Source organism: Colius striatus, chromosome 6, assembly GCF_028858725.1.
Source record: "Colius striatus isolate bColStr4 chromosome 6, bColStr4.1.hap1, whole genome shotgun sequence".
In the NCBI taxonomy this organism is placed as follows: domain Eukaryota; kingdom Metazoa; phylum Chordata; class Aves; order Coliiformes; family Coliidae; genus Colius; species Colius striatus.
The window spans coordinates 45510010-45536371 of record NC_084764.1 but is presented as its reverse complement, the minus strand read 5'-3'; the positions used below and the strand labels follow the sequence as shown (position 1 = coordinate 45536371).

General features: G+C 45.3%; 2 protein-coding genes across 5 annotated transcripts in view; one reads left to right on the top strand and one right to left on the bottom strand.

Annotated features, from left to right (window-relative positions):
- SETD3 (SET domain containing 3, actin N3(tau)-histidine methyltransferase) overlaps positions 1–10773 on the bottom strand; it is a 55244-nt gene extending 44471 nt beyond the window's left edge. The window contains exon 1 of one of the 2 annotated variants that reach the window (XM_061998427.1): positions 10670–10773. The gene's annotated coding sequence lies outside the window, so the exon portion shown is untranslated. The remainder of the gene's footprint in view (positions 1–10669) is intronic. The other variant, XM_061998428.1, reaches the window with a different exon arrangement.
- Positions 10774–11127: 354 nt separating this feature from the next.
- Positions 11128–26003, top strand: CCNK (cyclin K). 3 transcript variants are annotated; one of them, XM_061998921.1, is made up of 12 exons: positions 11129–11236; positions 12833–13025; positions 13819–14085; positions 15085–15166; positions 15673–15804; positions 16275–16380; positions 16522–16579; positions 18061–18230; positions 19627–19916; positions 20448–20481; positions 21694–21768; positions 24680–26003. In XM_061998921.1, the coding sequence occupies exons 3-12, from the start codon at positions 13889–13891 to the stop codon at positions 25300–25302; spliced, it is 1767 nt and encodes a 588-aa protein (XP_061854905.1). In that variant the 5' UTR covers positions 11129–11236; positions 12833–13025; positions 13819–13888; the 3' UTR covers positions 25303–26003. The 3 variants fall into 3 exon arrangements, with proteins under 3 accessions (XP_061854906.1, XP_061854905.1, XP_061854907.1); XM_061998923.1 differs by lacking the exon at positions 11129–11236 and adding an exon at positions 11460–12720; XM_061998922.1 differs by lacking the exon at positions 12833–13025 and having other exon boundaries at positions 11128–11236.
- The last annotated feature ends 359 nt before the right edge of the window (positions 26004–26362 follow it).

Here is a 26362-nt window from a genome sequence, read left to right as displayed (position 1 = left end):
AAGATTTCTTGGGTATCCCACTGCACGGATCTTTTCTTTTTTAGTCCTTTTTTAATTGCATTATCATCAATGGTATAAATAATACAGAACTAGGCAATAACATATATTCCAATTAACTGGACTGTCTCTGAGGAAGAAATTTAAAGCTGAAGATGCTTAATGCCAAGGACTATTGTTTAATTGCAACAATAATTCCACCTAAGTGGAATGCCCTCAAGCAACCTCGTAGCAATCGGGCGCGTGATTATTCTATGCACTGAAAAATTCTCCTATCAGTTCTGTTTATTTTTTTTTTGTCTTAACACTTTTGCCTACCCCCTGTTTTCTACACATATTGCAACTCCAATGTGATTTACTAGTGCCTTCTAGGCTGCTCCTTTCCAAGCAGATAATTAGGCAGGGCCATCATACTGACAACTCACACCTCCCACCAATGCATAATAAGGCAGCAGATCCTACAAAAGCAATCCCCACAATGCCTGGGTCATTCTAACTATCCACACTTTAAAGTTTCTCCTCCAAGCAGGTAGGTGATACAGATGTAACCATGCATCACAGGCACCATGTCCCTTTCATTCCAAATGGCTTCCTACCCACACAGTCATTGCAACACTTACATGGAGTGACAAAGACCTTGTAAATCTCACTAGAGAAAAGGAAGAAGGAAAGACAATATTCAGAGCAGAAAACAGGTTTCTACAAGCTTTAAGACCTGTTCTATGCTATGTGGTAGTCTATGTGATTCTTGCCCACAAAATGAGTTTTATTATACATTCATGTCTTGTAACAACTTAAATTGACTGAATGTTTCAATACCACTGCTGGAACCCAAAAAAAAAAGCTTAAAGACCTATATTTGGACACTGAATTGACACTACCCAGTGTGCACAATTAAATTGTGCTTGAAGTTATAAATATCTGAATTCAGCTAGTTTTGTGTTGTTTCCTGGAATACCCTGTCCTTACAGAAGAGAATCTAAGCAGTTTTTAAATAACTGCTGTATTTTTCTCTAGCTAAGAGTTAAGCACAGCTGTTCCATCAAGCTTCTGCCCACAGAGTATTAAGTTCCTAAAGGTGTGCTCAGAGATGGTGCTGCTGGCACTTCACCCCGACCAGCAGTGCTTAAGATCACTGTCAGACCACAAACAACAAAACACACTCAAAAGGTACAGAAGTGTCTTTTCAGTGCATAATCAATGCCAAGGACTCCCGGGCTACAGTCAGGAACTGCAGTATAAACTAGTGTGAACAAGGCAAGGATAACAGCATGGAGAATTCCACTGGGCATTTTTGTGCCTTTTCTTAACCTTTCTAGGACATGTGGGAATATCTACACCAGTTAACTCACTTGCTGTTAAATGATATGGTATGTCTTGTACAATTCTGAAAGACACCAGACAGCTGATGCTGAAAGAGGATTGAGTTCATGGTAGTAGGGAGGAAAAAAAGAAGTTTGGAGTGGCACTTCACCTCTGTGACAGTGTGCTGCACTCTTTCACATCCAGGCTTTTTTCCACACCTGCCTGCATTCCTGCTGTGGGGGCACAGCAGCAACAGCTCGTTGTAGATTAAAAAAAAGTAATTGGTCATTCTTGGAAATAGTGAATCAGCACTGCTATCATTCATTCCATATGCACGCACATAAGATTGAGGAAAATCAAGCTCTTTATTATACAGCAAGGTCATGCCTTATATACTTTACCATGTCTATGGTAAGGCATATGGTTGCCAACATATAAATTGCAGAAGTGCACAGATTTACTGTGAGAATAATGCTGATAACACACTGATGTTGTAGGTGTTGCCAAGTTGCTCGTAATCCTAAGTGAAGGACTTTTCAGTTTCCCGTGCACTGCCAGTGAGGAGGGGCACAAGGAGCTGGGAGGGAGCACAGCCAGGATAGCTGATCCCAACTAGCCAGAGGCTTAATCCATACCATAGAAGGTCCTTCCCAGCATATAAACTGGGGAGTCAGCCATGAGTGTCCAGAGCTTACTTGGGGACTATCTGGGCATCAGTCAGCAAGTGCTGAGCAGCTACATTGTGCATCGCTTGGTTTTTGAGGGTTTGGAGTTTTGCTTTTCACTTTCCTTGGGTTTTATTTCTCTCATTCCAATTATTATTATACTTATATTTTATTTCACTTTAGTTATTAAATAATTCTTAACTCCTGAGTTTTTGTTTGTTTTTTTCCTCCCCTCTGATTCCCTTCCTCATCCCACTGGGAGGGGAGGAGTGAGGGAGTGACTGCATGGTGCTTAGTTGCAGACTGGGGTCAAACTGTTACACCTATAAGTGATGTAATTGAGGGCTTAATAACAGTTGTAATGCCTGCCAAACCCACTTGCCTTAAGCTCACTCACAAAAATTATGATTATTCTAGAAAGTGTGACTAGGCAAAACTGGCAGCTTTCTGATCTTTTTATTCTAGACATTTTATTATGAAGGAACAGGTTCTGCCAAACCCCTTTTTATGTTCTGGCATTCAGTTTGCAACTTGAGCCCTTAAGAGTCTCAACATTTACTCAGGCTAGTGACACTGCAGTGGTTTGAAATAAGAAAGCTTTTAACATAGGCATTTACTGGGCTGTCAGGAACAAGAAAGTTGCAGCACTATTAAATATTACTTGGCTTCACCCTTGTGCTTTCAAACATTTGATAAAGTAATAACGAAAATGTATAGATGACAAGGCACTGTAAACTGCCACCAGCCTCTCTGAATGTTATTCCCCACAGTTCAGGTAGAACTGCTTGGTAGCACTTTTTTTTTTTGTATGTTTGCAGGTGATAAAACAGACTGAAGCAGAATTATTTATGTGTACGAGGGTAAATGCATTGCCCCCTCCAGTCCCAGAACACATCCAGGAAGGCCACCTTGCCTTCTGAATAAGCCTTACTCCTTGTATTGAGGAAATGAATGAACTCACCTTTTCAAAAGATAACTGCCTCAAACATACTAATGCACTGTGTTAAGGTGCCTGCTGAAGATGAGTTTTCCTATCCTGTCTTATTTTGATGTAAACCACTAGTTACTTATCCCTCTTACTCCCAGGAAAGCCACACACCCAAATCCACAGTAGGTCTGAGCAGACCTTATAAATGATATTCCAAAGTGTTCAGATAAGAACCTGCAACGATTTTTACAATTCCCCTACAAACTCCTAGGATGCCTGGGTATCTCTTGCCTCTGACTCCCCCAAACTGAGATTATCAATGTTTTTATTTCTTTCCTAGGCACGTCTCATTCCTGCATAGCCAACATAAATAACTCACTTTCCTCAGATTCTCCTTTCAATCTCATTTTAGCCCTGCATGGCTTCCTGTGCCACATCAAGAAGCCAGAGCTCAAACAGCAGCTTGAAGGCCTGCTGCTACAGCTAGAGTCTTGTCTCTTTCACCAGGAATACTAACATCTTCTCCAGCAGGAACTGGACATCACATTAATAAGCAAGCCACATGTGATACACTTGAAAGATGAACTTTATTTCCACCAGCTCAAAATGAAAATGTATCCCTATGTAATATAATCCTACAAATGGGACAAAATGAGGAGATGACTCCTGACAAGAGTGGCTGGTACTCTTAACATTCTGCTTCCCAGCTCTTGTAGCCGAGTTTCCTGCTTCCACAAATAGCACCACTATCTACTAGTCTGGCAAATTTGTAGAGAGCTTGCCTCCATTCTGATCAATTCTTTCTTATGGAACACAAAGGACAGAACTGAATTATACCACCATGACTGTTGTTACAGAGAAGCTGCTCCTGACAAATTGCTGCAGGAGATAGTCGTAAATATCCACCAGAGAAAAACACGTCCTGGGAGCAGCAGTACTTTGGAAACCAGACTGCTCATGTCCTATGCCTTAGGCTAACATGTCACACACTGTCAGGAGAGAAGTCTGCAGAAACGTGCTCAAACCAGCTTTTTGTTATTAACTTGATCTGGAAGTTCTGAGAGTTTTCTGGAAAAAGATAAAGTTGTATCTGCACAGAAGGTAAAGTGTTCCTCAAAGTTGCACAGAACTTTGCTTTCTTCAAGTACAACATCAAAAACCTTGGTACACCAAATTAAAGACGCATCATTTCACTAACTTCCCACCTTCAAAATAGGCATACACTGTACCTTTAAGAGTATGAGCATTGTTTACTATAGCTTGCATGTTTTTGACTGTTCATATCACTACAAAAACTCTGTGCTATACCTCCAAAACACCTGCAGGGACCAACTACGAGATACCACAAAATAAACCAAACAGATAGGCTATTGTTTCATTTTAGTCTCCTAAATGTCCAGACTCACAGTGCAGTGAGACAGTTTTAATATTCAGGCATCCATTCACAGATTTAACAAGCCAGAGAAACAGGCTGTAAAAGCCAGGCATCCTACAGTGACAGAAGGAAATCACACCACCATTCTCTTAAAAGCAAAGAACTCAAATTTTTAATAGAGCATACAGAAATGCAAAACTTGTAACTTTGTGAGCCCTTATAGAGCTCACTATTATTCCCAAGCACCAGCTGTGATCAAAGTGAGACATAACTGCTTGAATGCCAACTTTTAGGAAGAGGAGTGGAGAATAGAGACCAGCCTGAATCCCACAAGCACATGAAAACCTAACAATCACTTTCTGCAGCTCTAAGCTTTACCATTAGGTCAGCTTCTTCACTTGTATCAGCACACAAAGCCTCTGAACTTGGTCTGACAAACATCCATTTTACTTGCTCCTGACTGACAGAATCAGGTGCAACATACTCCAGAGGGACCAGATGCTTCTCTATTTTAAGGAGAGTTAATGTATTAACATGCTACCAATGCAACTCTGCTTTAGCAAAGTGGAAGTTTAAACATTGTTGTCGGCCATTCGAAGTAGATACTTTTCCTTCACCTTCACTTGCTACTTTCCACAAGTATAAAAATACTATTCCTGCAAGCAAAGTTCCTTAAAGAAATTCATCCATATCCAGCTCAGCTTCCTGCCAAGACCGACTTTATTTGGAGAAGGCAGCTTCCAAAGAGAAGATTATCCAGTTGTGAGATCATTGATGCATATATGACAGCCCCAAAAACTAAGGCACCCCAGGAATAGCCAAACCCAGGCAGTGTTACAGTCCCTGAGTGCTGTTGGCTTACAGACCTTAGCGATGGAGTGACACAAAGACTTTTGAAATCTACTAGTCTCACCAAGGTCTTGAATCCTAGCAGCTCTAGTCATGCCACATGGAAGCTCACAGACCACCCAGATGCCACAGCCTATGCAGGGCAATGGAGCATTGACTCAGAAGGTTGTGAGTCTATTTGGAAAAGTCAGTTTTGTTTATGTAAAAAAAAACCACAACACCCAAGAACCTAAAATTGGACAAATGGGTGACAGGCTTTTAGATACACACCAGGAGCTATTTCCTAGTAACACGTTCAACAAAAACAAACTATGTAGATGCATTAAAGAGACGCTTTTGTGTCAAGAGTTTAAGAGGTAGAACTTAATAAATTAACTAGTAAACACGTGCAGGACAATGGCAAAGACTGGAAGATCTGAACTTTTTACCACTGTCTTTGAAGAATTAAGAAGCCTCACTTTGTGAACATTGGTATTGATCTGGCTCTGCCTCTGCTTTCTTTGCAGTCTCCCTTTAGGCATTTATACACACCGAGGAGATCCTGCTGAGCCTTCTCTTCTCTAGGCTGAAGAGTCCTAGCTCACTCAGTCTTTCTTCATATTAAGAAAGTCCCTTTAATTGCCTCAGTAGCCCTCTACCAGACTCTCTCCATAGTTCCATCTCTCCTGCACTGAGGAGCCCTGAACTGCATGCAATACTCCAGGTGTTGCCTCAGCAGGGCTGACTGTAGGTAAGGTACTGGACCACCAGTATAGGTTCCATGGAAGCAGAAACCCACACAGTATTTCCTCTTCCTACTCCACTAACACAACTTAATGTGAAAACTTTGGGTGCTAGTGCTATAAGGCATTAAAGACAAAAGAAGATTCTGCTATCTCTAATAACTACTAAGAAATACAGGCAGCAGCATTTGCAATGTAAGAGGCTCAGTTTTATCGAGAATTGGGTAATTCCATCACCATGTATCACATCCTAGAATATATACACTAAGCAAAACCTAAACTTTCATCCACGTGCAAGAGGTTGGAATCAGACTGCTAACTTGAGAGCTTTAGAGATGGACTCTCCTCCTTTCCATACAGCTTGATAATACTCTCAGAAACAATTGAAAAGCAGCTTATTAGAACTGATACAGTTTGCAGTCCATCTTCAGCTACAAAGACAAATTTGGCCTACATTAATATGCTGGCTGAAAACCACGGCAGCTCAAGCACTGCTGTTCAGGCAGTTCCAGGACTGGTCAGCCAGCTCCTTCAGAGATTTTGGGAAGCCACCCAAGAGTAAAATAAAGTAGGAAGTGGATCCTAATCTGCCATTCCCAAATTTGAGGCTCAAAAAATCCTTCTGAAAAGTAAAAGAAATCTCTCAAATCACAATTTATATTCTGTTTTGATTATTAATGTGATATTAGCAGCCACAGTCCCAGAAGCATAAATGTGGCCAGCTTTAGAGCATGTAAACACCTGTTTGCCTGTACTCACTGGAGACAAAACTCATCTCAAGCATAATCATTCGTATCTCAGCATGCTTCAGCCCAGGCTAGAAAGACAGGTGGAATCCTCCCTGCAGCTGACATCTGCTCTAGTCTGGTAACTGATCCCAGAATTAAGCGGCAAGATTTTGGTGCTAATTCTTCCTTACTTAAAAGAAAGCAAAGGCAGACTCACTGAACAGTAAGGGAAGTGGTAAAGGATAAATAGGGATAGATGGAGCAAGTGGAATAGTCATTTAGTGGAAAAGATGCAGGCAAGTGCCAATGTAGGACAGAACAGCTAAAAACAGAAAAAGGGAGCAAAGAAGGTTACAGCAGAGGAAGGGCAAGAGAAAGAATGCAATGTTAAAACACTCCTGTGCAGTGAACTCGCCTTGTAATTACAGCAACACGAGCCCCTTCAAAGTCTAGCTGCAAATACACAAGACTAAAGCCAGACAATGCCAATGGGGCATTTTTACAGTGCAATGAAGAACTCCTAGTACACTTTATTTAGATTTGAGAGGTCCTTTCTCATGATTAAAGCATTACTAAGCATCTAAAACCAGGCCTAGGAAGCTGAAGCATCCCTAACAAGTTAGCTGGCAAATGATGGCCAGAGTTACAATAAAAATCCCATTTGCTGTAAAAACAACTGTACCACCCTGGGTTTGTCAACATTAGCACATACAGCATGTAGAAAAGAGAGAAGATTGAACCACTGCTGTATGCACCACATGCATCTACCCTGCAAAGAACAAACTGTATTTGTCCCATTTTGGTTTCAGGTTAAGGAAAGAATGATGTTATATAAATATTACTGTGCTACTGGGAAGAAACCACCCTGCAGGAGAGGATCAAAAGAAGTGACCAAGATGAACTAAACATTTATTTGATGCACTTACAATGAACACCAATTCCAACAAATTTAGCTAACTATTGGGAAGTAACTTCCACAGACATTCAGTCTTACAATTAGAATCAAATAGAACACATCTTGACAAGATTCTGACTTGATAATCCTCAATCTACGAAAAAGATTAATCTGCTGTTTTGACATTCCTCATCCCCTGGCAGCTGATCCTAGTTTGAGTCTAAAAACAAGACTGCCTCATCAATTAAATATAAACCTCTAGTAAGAAATTATTAATTTGAAGGTAACACAAAAGGCTAAAGGGCAAAGGAAAATGGTTACATCTAAAACAACATATCCAAGAAAAGTATGTATTTCATAATCCCTATGACTTATCAGCTCACTAATTCTGACCTGCTATGTTAATAACTATAGGATTGTCCCTGTGTCCCCTCCTCCACCTCCCGTCAAAGCTTTCTTATGCAGGAGTGCTTCTTACTATACACATCTCACCAATCTTCTAGGGAAGATAACCTACTAACTGCCAGAGAGGAAACAACTCAAGCCCTTTCTCGATGATTAATAACTCCCTTGCCTCTCTTTTGGTCCAGCTCCACAGACAACTATTTGAACAGAAAAGAAAAAATATTTACTCTTTGTAGAAAGGAGCCAATAAATGGACTGTTGAACCCTACCACTTTGGCAAGCTACTTTTTTCATTTAATTTCTTTACTTAAGATTAGTTCCTCCTGAAGACTCCCAGTCTTTTTGTTCCAAATTCCCGTTGAGTAGGATTAAACAAACCCCCTAATGTACTGGGTTTATATGTATGTTTCTCAATATTCTTAATTTAGAAAATATTAACCTCACTTTATAAAATGCAATTCCTAATTGAGAATGAAGTCACCCTGGCTTCACTCATCAGCATAGACCTAACGAAACAAGACAGAACTGTTGGTGCTTAAGTCATGGGTATCACGACACGTCCCTTAACAAGCACGGAATGCTATGAGATGCTGGTAGTAAAGATACAGATCTGAGATCTCCAATATCCTTAAAATGCCTCTTCCTTTCAAAGAGCAACCACCAGAATGCTCGTTGGCTGAAAACTACATAATACATCAGTTTAACATTGCAATCAGCACCACTATGATGAGGTACGTAACGCTTTAGATACAGTGGGCACGTCTAAATTCGTTAACCACATATGACCAAGATAAAAGCTTTTCCATGTAGACAGACGTAATGTGGCTTATCTAAACATTTTAAATTAGAAGTTGGTTTCACAACTCAGACTTCAGCTACAGACCAGGGCAACTCTAACTGGGATCAGTAACATACAGATTACAAAGCACTTCAGGGTTGGAGGAACTTCTCCCAACAGCCTAAATCTACTTCTGGTAACACCATGTCAAGGATGTATTTTCAACTGCATTTCAACATATCACAGAATCATAAGGATTTTAAGGGATCTTGAAAGATCATCCAGTTCAACCCCCTGCCAGAGCAGGACCAGCCTGTCATCACAAGGGAGATGCTCCACTCCATCATCTGGCTGGCCCTGTATTGAACTCTCTCCAGCAGCTCCCTGTCCTTCTGGAACTCAGGGGCCCAGAACCACTTGCTAAACATAACTGAAAGCTCTATTAAAGTGCAAGATGGCATGCTTGAGTCCCTACCATATTAAATTACTTAACTGAGCAAAAATATCTGGAAATACCCCCGCCTTTGTGCCCATCATGCCAAGCCCTCCAACAACTTGCACACTGATTTACTATTCTATATCAGGAGAAGACAGTGGACATGCAAAAAGCCATAGCTGTTTACTCACCTACAAAAGACTATGTTTCACTTTATAGACACAAGCTTACAACGACTGAAAGCAGAAAACACCTGTGAGACATTAAGCTATCATTAGTAGCAATTTTCAGAGAGCAAAGCTCTCACCTAAAGGGACAGGTGTCTATGCTACATGCTCTTAGGAAAGAGAAAAGCAATTTGCTTTCAACTTTATCTCATGAGTCAGCTTAGGTTCCAAGGACATATCTTTCCAAAAGAAGCAGCTATCAAGCTTGGGAGAAGAGCAGCCTTAAACCAAGCTGTGATGGACACATTCCAAAGCCAGGAACTGAGCTTGTACTGACAACTGAGTACTGCTTTGGGTGAAAGGCCAAACGGCACTTCAAAATTCAGGAAGTTGCTAAGAATTAGATTCAAATGCAGAACGTAGCCTCGGCTTAAGCAACTCTACGCAAGTGTTGCTGGGAAGATGAGGAAGGGTTCAGGAGGAGTTCTGTCTTGGCAGCTGCTGTGGTAATAGGGGGAGGCTGAAACACCTAGGCTGCCTCAGGAGTTACATCCTCATACTTCATTTGACAGTTGCCTTAAGAGTAAAACATTTATTCTCATTTTAAAACTCACCTTTTTTACCCCCGCTAAAAAGGTTTAATTCCTTTACTAAAGCAAGTTGCAGACTATAGCAAAGGAAAGAAACCAGAGGACTCTGAGGAGCCACAACCCAGCAGAAACACTACTGAGTCAGACCTTGAGAGCTGGAGTTACTTACGGAAGGCCCTCTGGAAAGCTGAAGAAGTAGGAGTAGGGAGTATTGAAAATGTGTCACACACACAAAAAAGCAATGACATCACAGAGAAAGCAGTTTGAAGCAGCGTGTTTTACTCTGGGTGTTGCTCAGTCTCTAGGACTTGGGGGCGGGTAGGAGAAGGGAAACGGGTGTGAAGATGCCAAATGTCATCGCCCAGCTCGTTTTAAACGCGCACAGACCAGGCTGAAACGAGACCAACGCACGGGCAGCGGAGCGCGGGGCGAGCGCCAACCATCCCCGGCGAGCCAGCGAGAGCTCAGCCTGCCCCCCCGCCTCACCTCACCAGGGCCGCAGCTCCCCGCGAGAACGGGCGCGGGTGGGCGGCCCCGAACGCGGAATAACGGCCGCTCGGGCCGCGGGGCGGGGGAGGAGAGCGAGGCCGGCGCCGTAGAGCGAGGAGCGGACGGGGGAGGAGAAAGGAAGGGGGATGAGGGGGCGGCACCGCCTCCCGGGGCGGCGGGTGCCCGGAAAGAGCGGCGGAACGGGCCGCGGCGGGGCGAGGCTCCCGGCAGCGCCGACGGGGAAGGGCCCGGGCCCCGCCGAGGCGAGGGGGCGCAAAGAGCCGGCCGCGGGGCGAGCGGCCGAGGCAGGGGAGGGCCACTGAGGCGAGGCCTCGCTTACCTCCCGCGCGTGCCGTGGAGCCGCGGAGCCTCCGCCGGACGCCGCCGCCCGCGGGTGGGAAGCGCCGGCCGAGCTCGCCTTAGCCCCTCGCTCCCGGTGCGGCCCCGCCCCCTCCACCGCCATTGGCCCGGCCGGGGAGACCCGCCCCCTCACTGACCCGCGGCAGCCAATCCCCGCCGACCACCCTTTCGCCTTCACTACCGGTCTTGAACGAGGGCATGGCAGCTGTCCTATTGGCTAGGATTTAACCCCGGCCTTCAGATTGCTATTGGTTTCGGCAGTTGTCAATCTTGCCGGTCCGGCTTTCTGATTGGTCTGTTCCAAGAGTCTCGGCACTTCTCTCGCTCAGCAGCTACTGTCAGAGACGGGATTGGTGGAGGGGCAGGAGCCGCCGCTTCTGATTGGTCGCCAGGCAGCAGAGGCCCCGTCCTCCCGCGCTGTGCCCTTGCGACGCCGACGTGATGACGCAGTGAGCGGCCTTGGCCTGGTTCCCAAGATGGCGGCGCGCAGTGCGCGGAGGCTGCGCCGTCGCTAGAGGCTCCGCGCGCCGCTGCGGTTTGTTCTGCCGTACGTGGCCTGCGAGCGGGGCTGCGGGGCGCCGCCAGCCGCGGCCGCCCGCTGCCCACGGCTGCGGCCTCGGGGAGAGGGGAAGGGGCTGGGGAGGCCGGGCGGCGGAGCGGGCGGGCCAGGCCCGGGCCTGGGCCTGAGGGGCGCGGAGCGGCGGGCGCCGCGCTGAGGGGGCGCTGGGCGTTGTGGGGCGGGTAGGGGCTGCGGGGCGGGCGCTCCGGCTCGGCACGGTGCGGACAGCCGGAGCCATCCCCGCGGCAATGGCGCGCGAGGGGAGGCGGAAGGGAAGCTTCGGGTTGTTCTGTGCCGACGCGGCGGGGACGGGGCTGCCGGGAGCGGCGTCGTGTCGGCTGCCTTTTTGTTCTTATTCCCACTTCCCTCTTCGGAAATGCTTTCGCCCTTCGTAGAAGCAGGTCGCGTCGCTTCGGGCGGTTGTTTTATGTGAGTTGTGTTTGAAGTTGTTGGAAGCGTTAGGAGGCAGAGGAGCTTGTGAGGTAGAAGGGCCGGAACAACTGTAACACACAACGCTTCCGTAGTGAGTGCGTGGTCGCGGCACGCTGCTCTTTCCTTGGCCCTGGAAATGGTTTTAAATAACCGTTGGCCCATTTGTGAGAGAATTCGGATTGGTTTGTCACCGGTGCCATGAGCTGTGGAGGTTCCTCCAAAACCAACGCAGAACAAAGTTTCCTTTAGTCTGAGGAAGGAAAAGTTTTTCCTTTTGGCATCCTGGGCTGTATGAGAAGGACTGTGGCCAGCAGGTCAGAGAGGTTCTGCTCCCCCTCTGCTCTGCCCTCGTGAGACCACATTTGGAATATTGTGCCCAGTTCTGGGCCCCTCAGTTGCAGAAGGACAGGGAGCTGCTGGAGAGAGCTCAGTGCAGGGACACAAAGGTGGTGGAGTGGAGCATCTTCCTTCTGATGAGAGGCTGAGGGAGCTGGGGTTCATGAGCTTGGAGGAGACTCAGGTGTGACCTCATTCATGTTATAAAGCCATAAAGAGTGGGTGTGTGGAGGCTGGAGCCAGGCTGTGCTCAGTGATGGCCAATGATAGGACAAGGGGCAATGGGGACAAGCTGGAACAGAAGAGGTTCCAGAGAAATACAAGGAAAAGTTTCTTCATTGTGAGTGTGAGAGAGCACTGGCAGGGGCTGCCCATATGGGCTGTGGAGTCTCCTTCTCTGGAGACATTCCAACCCAGCTGGATGAGTTCCTGTGTGCCTTGCTCTAGGTGGTGCTGCTCTGGCAGGGGGTTTGCACTGGATGATCTTCCAAGGTCCTTCCAGCCCTTGAGCTTCTGTGAGACACTGATTGCAGCATTGTCTTTATGGCAGTTCATGTGATCTTCCTTCCCTTTTCAGAAGGGAAACATCTGGAAAATTAACAGCTTAAAATGAAGAGTTGTAACTTTGAGTCTTCCCCTGACTATTTGACTTAGAGCAGATCCATTGCATCAGATGTTAATCACGGTGGTGCAGACCTTTGCAGGTGACTGCAGTAATTTGTGCAGAGTAGATATAGTTTATTGAATTACAGTCAGAGTAGTTTTGTGTCTGAAATAAAGGCATCATAATAATCTTAGTTCTGCCTTTGCATTTAGGATTTGCTGAACATGAGTTGTAACTCAAACACCAGGAAATTGCCTGCAGAGCTTTGTGATGTAAATGCATATGCAAAGTGCTGGTAAACACAGGAAAGTGATTACACTGCAAGAGCTGCCTAACTGCCTGGTTTTGGGGATGATTTTAGATGCCGTCTTACTCTACAGACTCACATCAATTGTCTTAATCTTAGTAAGTAAAAGAGTACTACTTTTATTACCTTTTTTCTTCACATTTTGGGGGTACGCTCCGTTTTGGTACCAGGTGGTCTCCGCTGTGTTAGCACTGGGAGATCTCCAGGAGACCAAGTGGCTGTTTAAATTGCCATTCAGAGTGACCTAATGAACACGTTTAGTGAGGCCATTTCCACACCACCTGCCCCCCAGCCCGACTTTTCAGATCTTGCTACTACTATCCCTGAATTGCTTTTGCTTATTTTGTGGACAAAGTAGGTGAAAGTTGTTCTCCTAAGAAGTAGCAGATACTGCTGATAATGCGTTCTTGAAGTTTCTTTCTTAAACAGCGACTAGCAAAGATAACCTGTGTCTGTGTTTATGTCTTTGAATTGAATTTGTAGCATGTTTGGGGCATAAGGGCAGGGTAACTATCGCTTGTCTTTGAGCATAGGAAAAGTCTCTTCCAACGGGCAAGGTTAAACACTGTTCTTCTTTGAATGGGGTGGTGAGGGGAAATCACAGAATGGTGCGGATTGGAAGGGACCTTTAGAGATCATCCAGTCCAATCCCCTGCCAGAGCAGGTCCCACCTAGATCAGGTCACACAGGAACGTGTGTAGGTGGGTTTTAAAGCCCTCCAGAGCAGGAGCCTCCACACCCTCCCTGGGCAGCCTGGGCCAGGGCTCCCTCATCTCAACAGGGAAATAGTTTTTCCTTATGTTTAAATGGAACTTTTTGTGCTCCAGCTTCTTTCCATCACCCCTTGAAATCCCTCAATTTTAAAAGAGATTCTTTATTGTCGTCTTAAAGGTTTTGAAGCGACTCTCTGAAGACTTCCTTTTTGAAAAGTTAGTAAGCAAGAACAATTCTGTTTTAATAAATGAAGGAGAATAAAGAAAATTCCAGCCCTTCTGTAAACTTGGCAAACCTGGACCATACAAAGCCATGCTGGTACTGGGATAAGAAAGATTTGGCACATACACCATCACAGCTGGAAGGGCTTGATCCTGCTACTGAGGCACGGTACCGCAGAGAGGGGGCCAGATTCATCTTCGATGTGGGAACACGTTTAGGGCTGTATCCTTTAAAGTCCTGTTAAGATGCAACTTCTTTCTGATTTTCAGAATGAAATGAATCAGAAACGTTGTGTGCTTAGTTAGCTGTTTGCCTGTTCCTTTACCATTCATCAAAAGTCTTTCTGAGTTCACTTGTCTTTTGATGTAACTCGTTCAGACACATTGGTTTCACCTGGATCACTTGGCCAAAGGGAAGCTGAGACAGACTTGCCAATGAAGGGTAACTTGTGGCAATTATGAAACTCAATCTCTTACTATATGAATCAATGTAACTTCTCAGCTTTTGAATTTTGTATTCCTTTTTCTACCTGTTTCTCCTCTGAGCTTTCCAATGTCTGCCTCCCCAGGAGTCTTGGGGTTTGATTTGGTTGCAGGGGGTTCTTTTTGGATTGGTTGGGGGTGGGGGTAATTGTTTGGTTGGGATTTACAAGTTTATATATTTTAGTAAGCTCTTCCTGCTGTGCTACTCTGTCCTAGGCTGCCACTTAAACTTTTGCTCCTGTGCTTCTCTTAATTTCCTGTCCTTTGTCTAATAAAACCTAATGAAGAGAAGATTAAGGAGCACGTTCAGATTTGATTTGAGTTGGTAGGTGTGAACAGGTATTAGCTTTCCTCCACACCAGAGCTTTAAAGTGAAGTAGTAATTGTGTTCCTTCATGTACCTACTGCTGGTTTTGACCTTCGCTGAAGCAGGTACAATTTAACACAAAGATGACTTTGCCTGGATCCTCCTATAAACGTGATCAGGACTTTGCACATTTCCAATAAGTTGTTTAGCTACCACCTGCATCTGGGCTGAATTGTAGTGTTGGTGCAGCCTTTAGGGGCATTGTGGCTATTTTTTTTTCTAAAGCTTCTGTTTGAGTTGCAGAGTTTTGTGACAGCTCACTGAACAATTACCTATGGTACCAAATACAGGAGATTGTAGCTTTTCCTTTGTGCATCTTTGGGTTTACATTTGTTTTGTGCCCTGTTTGGAAGTCCTTACCCAACACCACAGACATTATGATACTCTAGCAACCGGAATCATTTATTTCCATCGGTTTTATATGTTTCATTCCTTCAAACAATTCCCAAGATATGTAAGTATTTACAGTATTGATGACTTAATATGGTGGTTGCACTAGGCATGGACTGTTAGGAATGGTGATAAGTCAGTTGGGTACTACTGCTGGCCACCACTCTGATGAAAATGAAGCGTTTTATCTTTTAATCATTACAGCTTAAAGTCCACCATTCTGGCTTCTTGACACATTTCTATTTATGTCTTGATACCACTGGTCTTTAGGAAGAGTAACAGCTGTAGTTCTGGCACTCCTGTATTGTCTAAAACAAAGTGCAAAACTGTTTGTCAGACAATGTAGAACTAGGACAAACTTTGCTTTGGGTTTCTAACCTTAAAATGTATAAAATGGACAGTCCTCCAAATGTAAAAGTTTAACACTATAATAAAATGAGAAGTTAATATTAAGTCCTTTCTGGGAAATGTCTACACAGCTGTTAAAGGAAACTGACAGTGCTTTTACTATGCTATAGTCTGTTGCATAGCCACATGCAGGCTACTTTTTGAAAGCATTTTCTTTTTTAGGTGACAGGAGCCTGCTGTCTCTTCCTAGCAGGAAAAGTTGAAGAAACACCTAAGAAATGTAAAGATATAATTAAAACAGCTCGTAGCTTGCTAAATGATGTACAGTTTGGACAGTTTGGAGATGATCCAAAGGTAAAAACACTCATGTTGAAATCTGTTATTGTTGTAAGCTGAGGCAGATCAACACTCCCACCCAGCTTCGTGTCATCTGCAAACTTACTGAGGGTTCACTTGATTCCCTCATTCAAGTTATTTATAAGGAGAACTGACCCCAGCACTGAGCCCTGGGGAACACCACTGGTGACTGGCCACCAACTGGGTTTAACTTCATTCACCACCAGTCTCTAAGCCCTGACATCCAGGCAGTTTTTTAATTGTGTTAAACACTACATCCCTTGTCCTGCCTCAAATAAACGTGAAGAAAAACTATCTGAGTTAAGGTAATGTGTTAAGCTGGAGAAATATCTGTTCTCCTTGGTTACAAACCCTAATTAAGCAAAAGTGTTGTCTGGAGATACTATGTAGTTATGTTTTATGTCAGCATAGAAGAGTTATGAGTAAAAGAAGGAATAATGTTGTGATTACCTTGTAACCTGTTCTAGGAAGAAGTGATGGTCCTTGAAAGAATCTTGCTACAAACAATAAAGTTTGATTTGCAAGTGGAACATCCATACCAATTTCTTCTCAAGTATGCCAAACAACTCAAAGGTAAAACATGGCAGAGTGAGCAAGTAATGCATGTTATTAGTTTTCAAAACTGAGTGTGCATTAACAGTGCAAGAGTATTGTGTTCCAAACTGTTTGTCCCTCCTCATTTTATTTCTTACCACTTTTCTGATTGTTTTTCAGGAGACAAAAATAAAATTCAAAAACTGGTTCAGATGGCTTGGACGTTTGTCAATGACAGGTAAGGTACTCTAGGAAACACTTGGAGAGTGAAACAGTTGTTGTTGCTTGCTTTATCCTGAGATTATGTATTTCTTTGGTAAACTTGGCTCCACACAGCCACTCATTCAGCCTCCACACTCCCACTGGGATGGGAAGGAGAAACAGGACAATAAGACTTATGGATGGAGATCAGAATAGTTTGCTAACTAAAATGGAACAGAATATAATGATAGCAGTACAAATGTAACAATAATTGTAATGAAAAGGAATGTCACACTGGAATGAAAGGGAATGTAACAAAAAAGGAAAGAAAACCCAGGAGAAACAAGTGATGCCCTCTGCAGTTGCTCACCACCTGTTCATCCATGCCTGAGCAGCCATCTGCACCTTCCAACCAACTCTCTCCAGTTCATGGACTGAGTAGGACTTTGTGTGGTGTGAAATAGCCCCTTGGCTAGTTGGGCTCACATGTCCTGGCCATGCTCCCTCCCAGCTTCTTATGCACCTCCTTGCTGAAACTGAAAAGTCCTTCACTTCGGATAAACATTGCTTAGCAACAACTACAACATCATTGTGCTACCAACATTGTTCTCACACTAAATCCAGAACACAACACTGTACCAACTACTAGGGAGGAAGTTGACTCTGTCCCGCTGAAACCAGGACAGCAGGGAGTCTCAGATCTGAGTATAGAAGCACACCAGTAAGACCTCAGCAGTTTTGTGGTTATGATTTAGTACTGCATTAAAAAGAAGTTACTATTTGAAAGGGCCAAACCAAATTACCTTTTGCCAGGATAGAAACTTGACAGGACAAGGTGTAAATGGGATGAAACTGGAGCACAAAAAGTTCCACTTAAACATAAGGAAAAACTGTTTCAGTGCTGAGGCAAGGGAGCCCTGGCTCAGGCTGCCCAGGGATAGTGTGGAGGCTCCTTCTCTGGAGGCCTTCAAAACCCACCTGGACACATTCCTGTGTGACCTGATCTAGATGGGACCTGCTCTGGCAGGGAGTTGGGCTGGATGAGCTCTAAAGGTCCCTTCCAGCCCCTGTGACCATTTGCTAACCAGTGTGATACAGTGACAACACACTTGTGTAGCAGGGAACATGAATGAGTGCTCCAGGTGAGACTGCTGTCGAATGTATCTGCCCATGCTTGCAATGTAATGCTGTCTTTTCCTTCTTCTACACCCATATACCATTTCCCATTTTTAAACTCCAAACTTGATGTTCATATGTGGTACATTGCTTCTATGGTTGTATGCCCTCTGTATTCTGTATGTAAAGTTGGCTTGTTTCATGTTAGCAATAGTGCAGAAACACTTTAGTTCTGTGAACTCTTTTGTTTAACAAAGCTCTTGATTAAAGCTTGGTGTGGAGTTAAAGTGCTGTGGGATTTTATGCCCTGTTAATTATAGATGTTGTACATTAAAGTGTTGTACTTTGACAATTGGAATTATCTTCAGGGTTGTGATTTGTGGTGTTTGTTCTGTTTTCCAGTCTCTGCACTACACTGTCACTGCAGTGGGAACCTGAGATCATAGCTGTTGCAGTTATGTACTTAGCAGGCCGTCTGTGTAAGTTTGAGATACAGGAATGGACATCAAAACCAATGTACAGACGATGGTGGGAGCAGTTTGTCCAAGATGTTCCTGTTGATGTTCTGGAAGGTATGAAAAACACTTACCACAAACAGAGGAGTATTTCCTCTAACTGCAACCTAGGCCATAAGTAAATGCAAGTTGCTTTCTCTCTAGGGTTTAGTGAAAATCGTCACATGTAGAGCATGTCACTCAGGTCACAGGGGGGTATGCCTTAACTAGCTTTTAAATTAAACTTCTTAGACTGGCTCAGTCTGGAAGCATATTTAGTTACCATGATTGGTCTTCTGGTCAGTACTTGCTTTATGACTCATTTAGTGTATAACAGCTAGTTAGCTGGTTCCCTTCTCCCCACTTCAACTAAGCAGCTCTACACACAGTGGAACTAATGGAGCCCGTGTTCCAGTTGTCTCTTCATTGATGACTGACCTTGTTCATCTCATTATGCTAGGATGGTTTTTTATGGTGTACCATGACTAAGGAACATACAATGGGGCATGAATCCGGGGAGAGTGAATTCTCATAGGGGATGAATTATGTGTCTTTTCCATCACCCTTTAATACTGTTCATGTTGTGTGTGTGTATGTTGCTTGTATTGACCTGCTGCTTGTCCTCTCGAGGAGACCTCAAGCAGGAACTTTGTTATGTAAATTGTGGTTATGTGGCCACTAAATTCTTCATTCAAGTCTTTACTCTTACCTGGTGCAAACATCAGGTGAAGCATAGCTGCAGTTCCAGAAATTGCTCTAGAGTCCCCCTTTAAAAATTAGTGCTTGTCAGAATCTGGCATGGGGTTCTGTGGAGTTTTTAAGTGAAATGGTATGTTGCTCTTGGTGAATGCAGGTTTGATGATTTCTTAAATGTTTGGTTTGTATTAGGGCTTTTTCCCTTTTCAGAGTTCCTTCAGTTTCAGGTATCCTTGTCAGATGGTTGTAGAATGCCAATCTTTCCTGTTTTCCTGTTTCTGATACTGCATCAGTGAATGCTTATGGAAAGAACTGCTTTAGCTTTTCTAGAAAGGTTTTCTTTTCCAAGTCTTTAGCCCCTAACCTGCTGTAAGAAGAACATTGTTTCCTGAAACTTATTTTGTCTGGCCTTACTAGACATGGGTATTTTAACTATAATCTCAGTTCCTTACTCTACTACTATCCTGTTACATGGTTACTTGATTCTCCAAGCACACTAATGACATGTGGTATATTAATGCCATCATAAGATACTTTGTTCTTCCTTTGGAAAGCCTGCATATACAGCTACCTGCTGCTCACCATAGGCAGAAGAAACTCAGAAATGCAAGTATGAATGGAAAAATAGCCTGGTTTAAACAGTTAAATCTCTGGTCATTGTCGTGGTAATATTTGCAATGATTTTTTTCTGAAGTTGATGTCCAGTAAAAAGCTCACTTGATAATTGTGTGTTAAAGGTACCTTCTGGGATTATAACATTTTGAATTGGTTTTTTTAGACATCTGTCATCAGATCCTGGATCTGTACTCACAGGGAAAACAGCAAATGCCTCATCATACTCCTCACCAGCTACAGCAGCCACCAACTCTTCAGTCTACACCCCAGGCACCTCCAGTACAGCAGTCCCAACAATCGCAGAGCTCAGAGCAATCACAGACTCAGCAGCAAAAAGAGTCCCAACAGTCAGCACAGCAACAACAGCAGCAGCAGCAGCAGCAAACACAGGCACAGCAATCTAAAAAGCCCTCTCCCCAGTCAAGTCCTCCTAGACAGATTAAAAGACCAGCAGTAAGTTTAACTTTGAACTATAAGCTGGGTTTTATTTTCAGACTAACCTATGTCCATTTAGTTTGAAGGATGCAGGATGCAGCAAACTTGCGTTTGCCCTAAGAATGATCTTGGTCACTGATTTTTGTGTGCTAGACCTCTGTTGGTCATATGGCAGGTATGTTAGTGTATAGAACAGCCTTTACAGTTTTGGCATAACACATTCTTATTCCACGTGAGGCAAAGTGGAGAGACTTTTAAGTCAGCATGAGCTATTAAGGTTCTAACTGTTCGTGGTTCTGTGCTACCAAATCTGATTGTTTTTGTTGTCAAGCAAGCTTGATTTCAAGAATAAACAGTTTGTACTGCCTCCTTTTGGGGCAGGGAGGAAGAAACTGGTTCTGAATTGGAAACTGGCTCTGGGGAGGTCTGTAAGAAAGCTCTTCAGCAGGCTCAAGAGTTGTTTCCTATTTCACTTGCTTGCTGCCATTTGGAAACACTTTGAATTTCGCAGTGGTCTTAATTTGATCTTCCTTTTTTTTCCTTAAACAGGCTGTATCTCCAAAAGAAGAAACAAAACCATCAGGTAAACGTTAACATTCTGCTCCTATTGCTTTCATGTTACTGTTTTAAGCAGAGTAAGGCATTTGCTGACATGCACTCACTTTGGTTGCTTACAGGCTTGGCACTTCCAAACTATTTTGATCTTAATAATATGACCTACTCTAGGTGGCCCTGCTCTGGCAGGGGGGTTGGACTGGATGAGCTTTTTGAGGTCCTTTCCAACCCTTGAGATTCTGTGAGTCTTTGAATGTCTCTACTGTAACTATTTTTAAAATGTTCCTAAATGCAAAACTTGGCAAAAGTGGAGTATAACTGCCCCAAGAGCCCAGTCTGTTCAGCAGAGGTCTTGCTAAGCCACTCTGCTGTCAGTGTGTAACTCCATGCATCATTTAGAGTAGTACTTAGCAGGCTGTGAGACCTGGAAGTGACTGAAGGTGCCATGTCATGAAATAGCTGCACTACTAAGAAGTCTGTTGGTAATCAGTGACACTTGTAGTGGGTTGTTGGCTTGGCTGCCAGTAAAAGGTCTTTTGTATCAATATATGGGCTGGCTTCATCAATGCTTCACTGTAGAGATCACATCTAGGTCTTTTTGTTGGTGTTTTTTACTTTGTTTTGCTGTTTTGGAACAATGTATTTCAGGATAGCTCAGATGGGGTTCTGTAACCTTTCCTAAGTCAGTCTGGCACCTCTCTGGCTCTGCTGACAGCTTCCAGAGAGCTGTCTCTACTCTCCTCTGCAAGAGCCATTTTGATTGGTTTCCCCTTGCAGAGCATAGTTCGACTTCTTCTGAGATTGGTTCTAACCATTTACAAATGAGTTAGGCACTAGAAAATGTACATGTGCTCATCTCCATTCACATACTGGTATTGAGACTGTCTGTCTCTAGTTATAAAGCACACAGCCTGAACTTATCACAGACTCACAGAATGTCAAGGGCTGGAAGGGACCTCGAAAGCTCATCCAGTGCAACACCTCTGCCAGAGCAGGACCACCTAGAGTAGGCATGAGTTCTTTTGGAGGACTTCTGGAAGCATGTGGTGCCTGATGCTGTTGTATTTATAAAAAGGCCTTGATTTCAGTTTTCTGTATTCAGCTTACCTAGTGTGTGGGATTGGCACTCTGCTTTTGCTTAGGGCAATGTGAGATGGTAATCGTTAGCACAAGAACAGGGTTGGAATGTGGAAGATATTGCAGAGCAATTGCCAATCAGGAACTTGTGCATCTTTTTTAGAACCACCACCACCATCTAAAATTCCTAAAATTGAAACTTCACATCCATCAGTACCTCCTGCACATCCACCTCCAGGTAAGTTTCCTTCATTGTATCTGCTCTTGCTGGAGTTGCTTTGCTTTTTTGCTTGGGTGCTGGTAGCAGTGTAGGGGCAGGGCTTGTTGCTTTGATTAATCAGCGTGGCAAGTACAAGCATGAGGGTAGGTAAGCTCTAGAGGGAGTTTCATCTCAGTAGCAGAGGCTTTTCCAGGCAGATGCAGGGGAAGCATGATGGAAACAAGGCTATACTAGGTGGACAAAGGCTCTTTGAAATGCCTAGAAGGTTAAAACTGTCACTAACGGGCAAAAAGGGACTTAGGTTTTCAAAATGATGGCAAATGCTGTTTTATATTATTGGAATGGCTCCCAACTGCCCTATCAAAGTCAGGACAGTTTACTGGAGACAGTTTTAGTGTAGAAATTCTGCAAGTGTGTCACTTCTAACAGTAAGGGAGAGACTTTCTTTGTTGGGTCCCAAAAGAGGACTTTTATCTGCCAGAGAGCTTTTGACACTGCACATGTGCCTTATGTTTGCTAAATAAACTGAACTGCTGTAAAAAGTGTGCTTCCAGCACCACAGTGCATTAGCTGTCCTGCCAGTCACCCTTAAATGTGACATAAATACTGTATAGAGCAAGGCCCATAATGTAACTGTAAGATGCCAACGTCTAACAGGGAATTACAGGAGAAAAGCAGTGCTCTGAAATCCAGCAGGACTGGGTTTTCCTGATTGTTCAACTCTAATGAAGAATGAAGGGGTGGTTCTAAAATACCATCTTCATCATTCCTTCAGTTGTTAAATGCACGTGGTGCATCCACAATGGTTCTGCAAATGAGCACATGGGGAAAGGATTGCCTGCTCTGGCTTAGGAACTAGAAGTCACTGTAATGCTGGGCAGCTCAGCCAGCCTGTGCCCACCTCTGAGGAGCTGGTGATGAGGCTGTCCCAGGGGACAGTTTTGCTGTTACAGTTACAGTTGCTCAGATAAGATGAACCTCATTTAAGCACATACCCTTGTTACCTAAAATTTTCCTCTTAGAATTTGTTTATGCAAGCAAATCTCAAGGGCTGGAAGGGACCTGGAGAGATCATCTAGTATCACTGGAGAAGTACTGAAATATTTTCAGAACAGTCTTCAGAGGCCAGCTGTTGTTGGCCAACTCTTGTCTTTTGGGGCTCTGAGCACAAGGTGAATGCAAAGTAAGGCTGACTATTGACCTAATGAGCAGAAGTGCTGAAGGTGGGTTTAGCTCCCATTCCATCTGGCGTTGTTGGTTTAGTTGTTGCAGGTCACTGGAAGTGCCTGCCCCTTCTCTGCCTCTAAAGAACCTTTCCCACTGGAAATGTTCTGCATGTTTGTATATTCAAGCAAGATGAATGTCAAGATGTCCCAGACTCCTTTTTGTTGGCCATTTGAGTGCTGACTGTGTGATCACACAGAGGTGTGGTGCCTTTGGGTCCGTGTTCTTCCTGGGATATTCCTTGCTTTAGCCTGACCGCAGAGAGGGGGGGAAAAAAAGAGAGGCCAATTTTTCCCAGAAATGGACGAATCAGATACTGTAAAATCCTGACCTTCTTGTGAACTTGCCTAAAGTATCACGTGCTGAGTTTCAGGAAACTCATCGGTAGAACAGAGCTGATCAGATGTCATGTCCCAAGCAATCTATCTCCCACTTCCTTACTCGCTGGTTTTCTCCTTTCTTTGTTTTGATAAACAGATTTAGAAGTGGGTGTTAGACTTGAGGATTTGCCCTGTATTCCCAATTAGTGTTTGCTAAGGTGGGAGGCAGGTGAAGTGCAGAAGGTCAGCCCAGGCCACTTCCTGGAGTGTGAGAGCTAGAAGGGAGGCCTGGACTAAAGAAAGTTGCAGCACCGATTGAAAAGTTGGTGCTGTCTTAGGTCCCATGACTCCTTAAATCTGTTAGCCCTGGTGCTGTCCATCCAGTCTGCTGCTTTCTGCCAGCTTGTAGGACAACATTTAAATTAAAACAGCAATGAGAATGGAAGATGTATGTAAATTTTGGAATGGAAGAAGATGGACTTGGAGCTTTGCAGTGTAGCTTAGTTATTTTCCAGTGATATAAGAAAGGCTGAATGGATTCCATATGGCGAGTGTAGGGTGTTGCATCTGGGAAAGAACAACCCCACGTGTCAGTACAGGCTGGGGAATGAAGTGTTAGAGAATAGCACACGAGGAAGCGACCTAGGGGTGCTGATGGACAGCAGGATGAGCCTGAGCCAGCAACGTGCCCTCGTGGCCAAGAAAGCCAATGGCATCCTGGGCTGTATGAGAAGGGCTGTGGGCAGCAGGTCAGAGAGGTTCTGCTCTCGTGAGACCACATCTGGAATATTGTGCCCAGTTCTGGCCCCTCAGTTGCAGAAGGACAGGGAGCTGCTGGAGAGAGCTCAGTGCAGGGACACAAAGGTGATGGGGTGGAGCATCTCCCTTCTGATGAAGGGCTGAGGGAGCCGGGGCTCTGGAGCTTGGAGGAGACTGAGGGGTGACCTCATTCATGTTACAAAGCCAGAAAGAGTGGGTGTGTGGAGGCTGGAGCCAGGCTGTGCTCAGTGATGGCCAGTGACAGGACAAGGGGCAATGGAGACAACCTGGAACAGAAGAGGTTCCAGAGAAACACAAGGGAAAACTTGTTCCCTGTTGAGGTGAGGGAGCCCTGGCAGGGGCTGCCCAGATGGGCTGTGGAGGCTCCTTCTCTGGAGACATTCCAACCCAGCTGGATGAGTTCCTGTGTGCCCTACTCTAGGTGCTGCTGCTCTGGCAGGGGGGTTGCACTGGATGAGCTTCCCAGGTCCCTTCCAACCCTTGAGATTCTGTGATTCAGAGACTTAGAGGCTTGAGCCCCCTTCTGAGATAAGTGGCAGAAAAGATGACGAGCAGCAGTTAGTGCCGCTGTGCTCCCAAACGCTGAGTGCGCCGTGTCCCCGCAGAGCGCAAGCCGGCCCTGACGACGGCCGTGCCGCTGGGCGAAGCAGAGCCGGCCGCCGCTGTGGACTCGGTGGACATGCCAAAGGTCCAGATCCCTCCCCCCGCTCATCCCGCCCCTGTGCACCAGCCTCCGCCTCTGCCGCATCGCCCCCCGCCCCCGCCCCCCACCAGCTACATCACGGGGATGTCTACTACCAACTCCTACATGTCAGGGGAGGGTTATCAGAGTCTTCAGTCGATGATGAAAACGGAAGGACCGACTTACGGAGCCCTCCCGCCGGCCTACGGCCCTCCGACCCACCTGCCCTACCACCCGCACGTGTACCCCCCCAACCCGCCGCCGCCGGTGCCGCCCCCGCCCCCCGCCTCCTTCCCGCCGCCCAACATCCCCCCTCCCACCCCGGGCTACCCTCCTCCGCCCGCCTACAACCCCAACTTCCCCCCGCCGCGGCTGCCGCCCGCGCACGCCGTGCCGCCGCACCCGCCGCCGGGGCTGGGCATGCCGCCCGCCAGCTACCCGCCGCCCGCCGTGCCGCCGGGGGGACAGCCCCCCGTGCCGCCGCCCATCCCGCCGCCCGGCATGCCGCCCGTGGCGGGGCTGGGCCGCGCCACCTGGATGAGATAGCACGAGGCCCCCGGCGCCCTGCCCCTTCCCCCGGCCCGGCCCAAAAGCCGCCCCCCCCCCGGCGAAGAGGAGGGCGGTTCGTATCGTTTAGCTGAAGAGACGAGGCAGTGGGATGGAAACGTAGCTGGTCTGTTGGCAGTATCGTTTATGGTGACTTATATAGGCTTCTAGATTTTAATCGGCTCTGCAGTATCTATTCTAACTTTGTACGTTTGACTTCGGTTTCGATTGTCTTGAGTTATTCCAGCACTGGATTACTTTGTACTAGCAAAACCAGCCATATTGGCTCACTTGTATCAGTAAGAAGGCAATTTCCTTCTAGCAATGGGTGCCTGTTTTTGAGTACCAAATTAGCCAGAGAGCGGGAGGTTCACCTAGAGCAACAAACTTCCTTTTTTTCAGTAATAACTCAAACGACGCAGCATCGAGCATAAAAGCTACTTTATTTAAGAGAGGTTCTGAATGCTGGCTGACTGGAATCACTTTGAGGTGTTTGCCTTGCTGATATTTTTGTTTTGGAATGTACTGGTATCTTTAAAGTATTGTATGTTTACACCTATTTGCAAATCCCTGTACATAATATATATATTTTCTAAGTGTGAAAGTCTGAATGTAACAGCCTACTGTGACGTACATCCCGGTTATAAATGAGACTGACTACTTCACCCACATCTACCCCAATAAAAGTGGTTCTGAATTTAGTGGCTTTCCTGGTTTTTTGTGTCAGCCGGGCACTGGGAGCGAGGCAGGCTGCAGGCTCTGGGGCTGTTTAGTTTGGAGGAGACGGAGGGGGGATCTCATTGATAGGTACAGATATCTCACTGGTGGGTGTCAGGAGGTTGGGGCAGCACTTTTTTTCTGTTTCATCCCGTGACAGGACAAGGGGTGACGGGATGAAGCTGGAACACAAAGTTCCATGTAAACAGAAGGAGAAACTGTTTCAGTGAGGGAGCCCTGGCCCAGGCTGCCCAGGGAGGGTGTGGAGGCTCCTGCTCTGGATGGCTTCAAAACCCATCCTGTGTGACCTGATCTAGGTGGGAGCTGCTTTGGCAGGGGATTG

Bases quoted from the DNA above. Each gene is read 5' to 3' on its own strand.
- CCNK (XM_061998922.1), top strand. From the start codon at position 13,889: ATGAAGGAGAATAAAGAAAATTCCAGCCCTTCTGTAAACTTGGCAAAC. The intron at 14,086-15,084 runs GTATCCTTTAAA...CCAACACCACAG, and splicing joins GTGGGAACACGTTTAGGGCT to ACATTATGATACTCTAGCAA. The intron at 16,580-18,060 runs GTAAGGTACTCT...TCTGTTTTCCAG, and splicing joins TGGACGTTTGTCAATGACAG to TCTCTGCACTACACTGTCAC.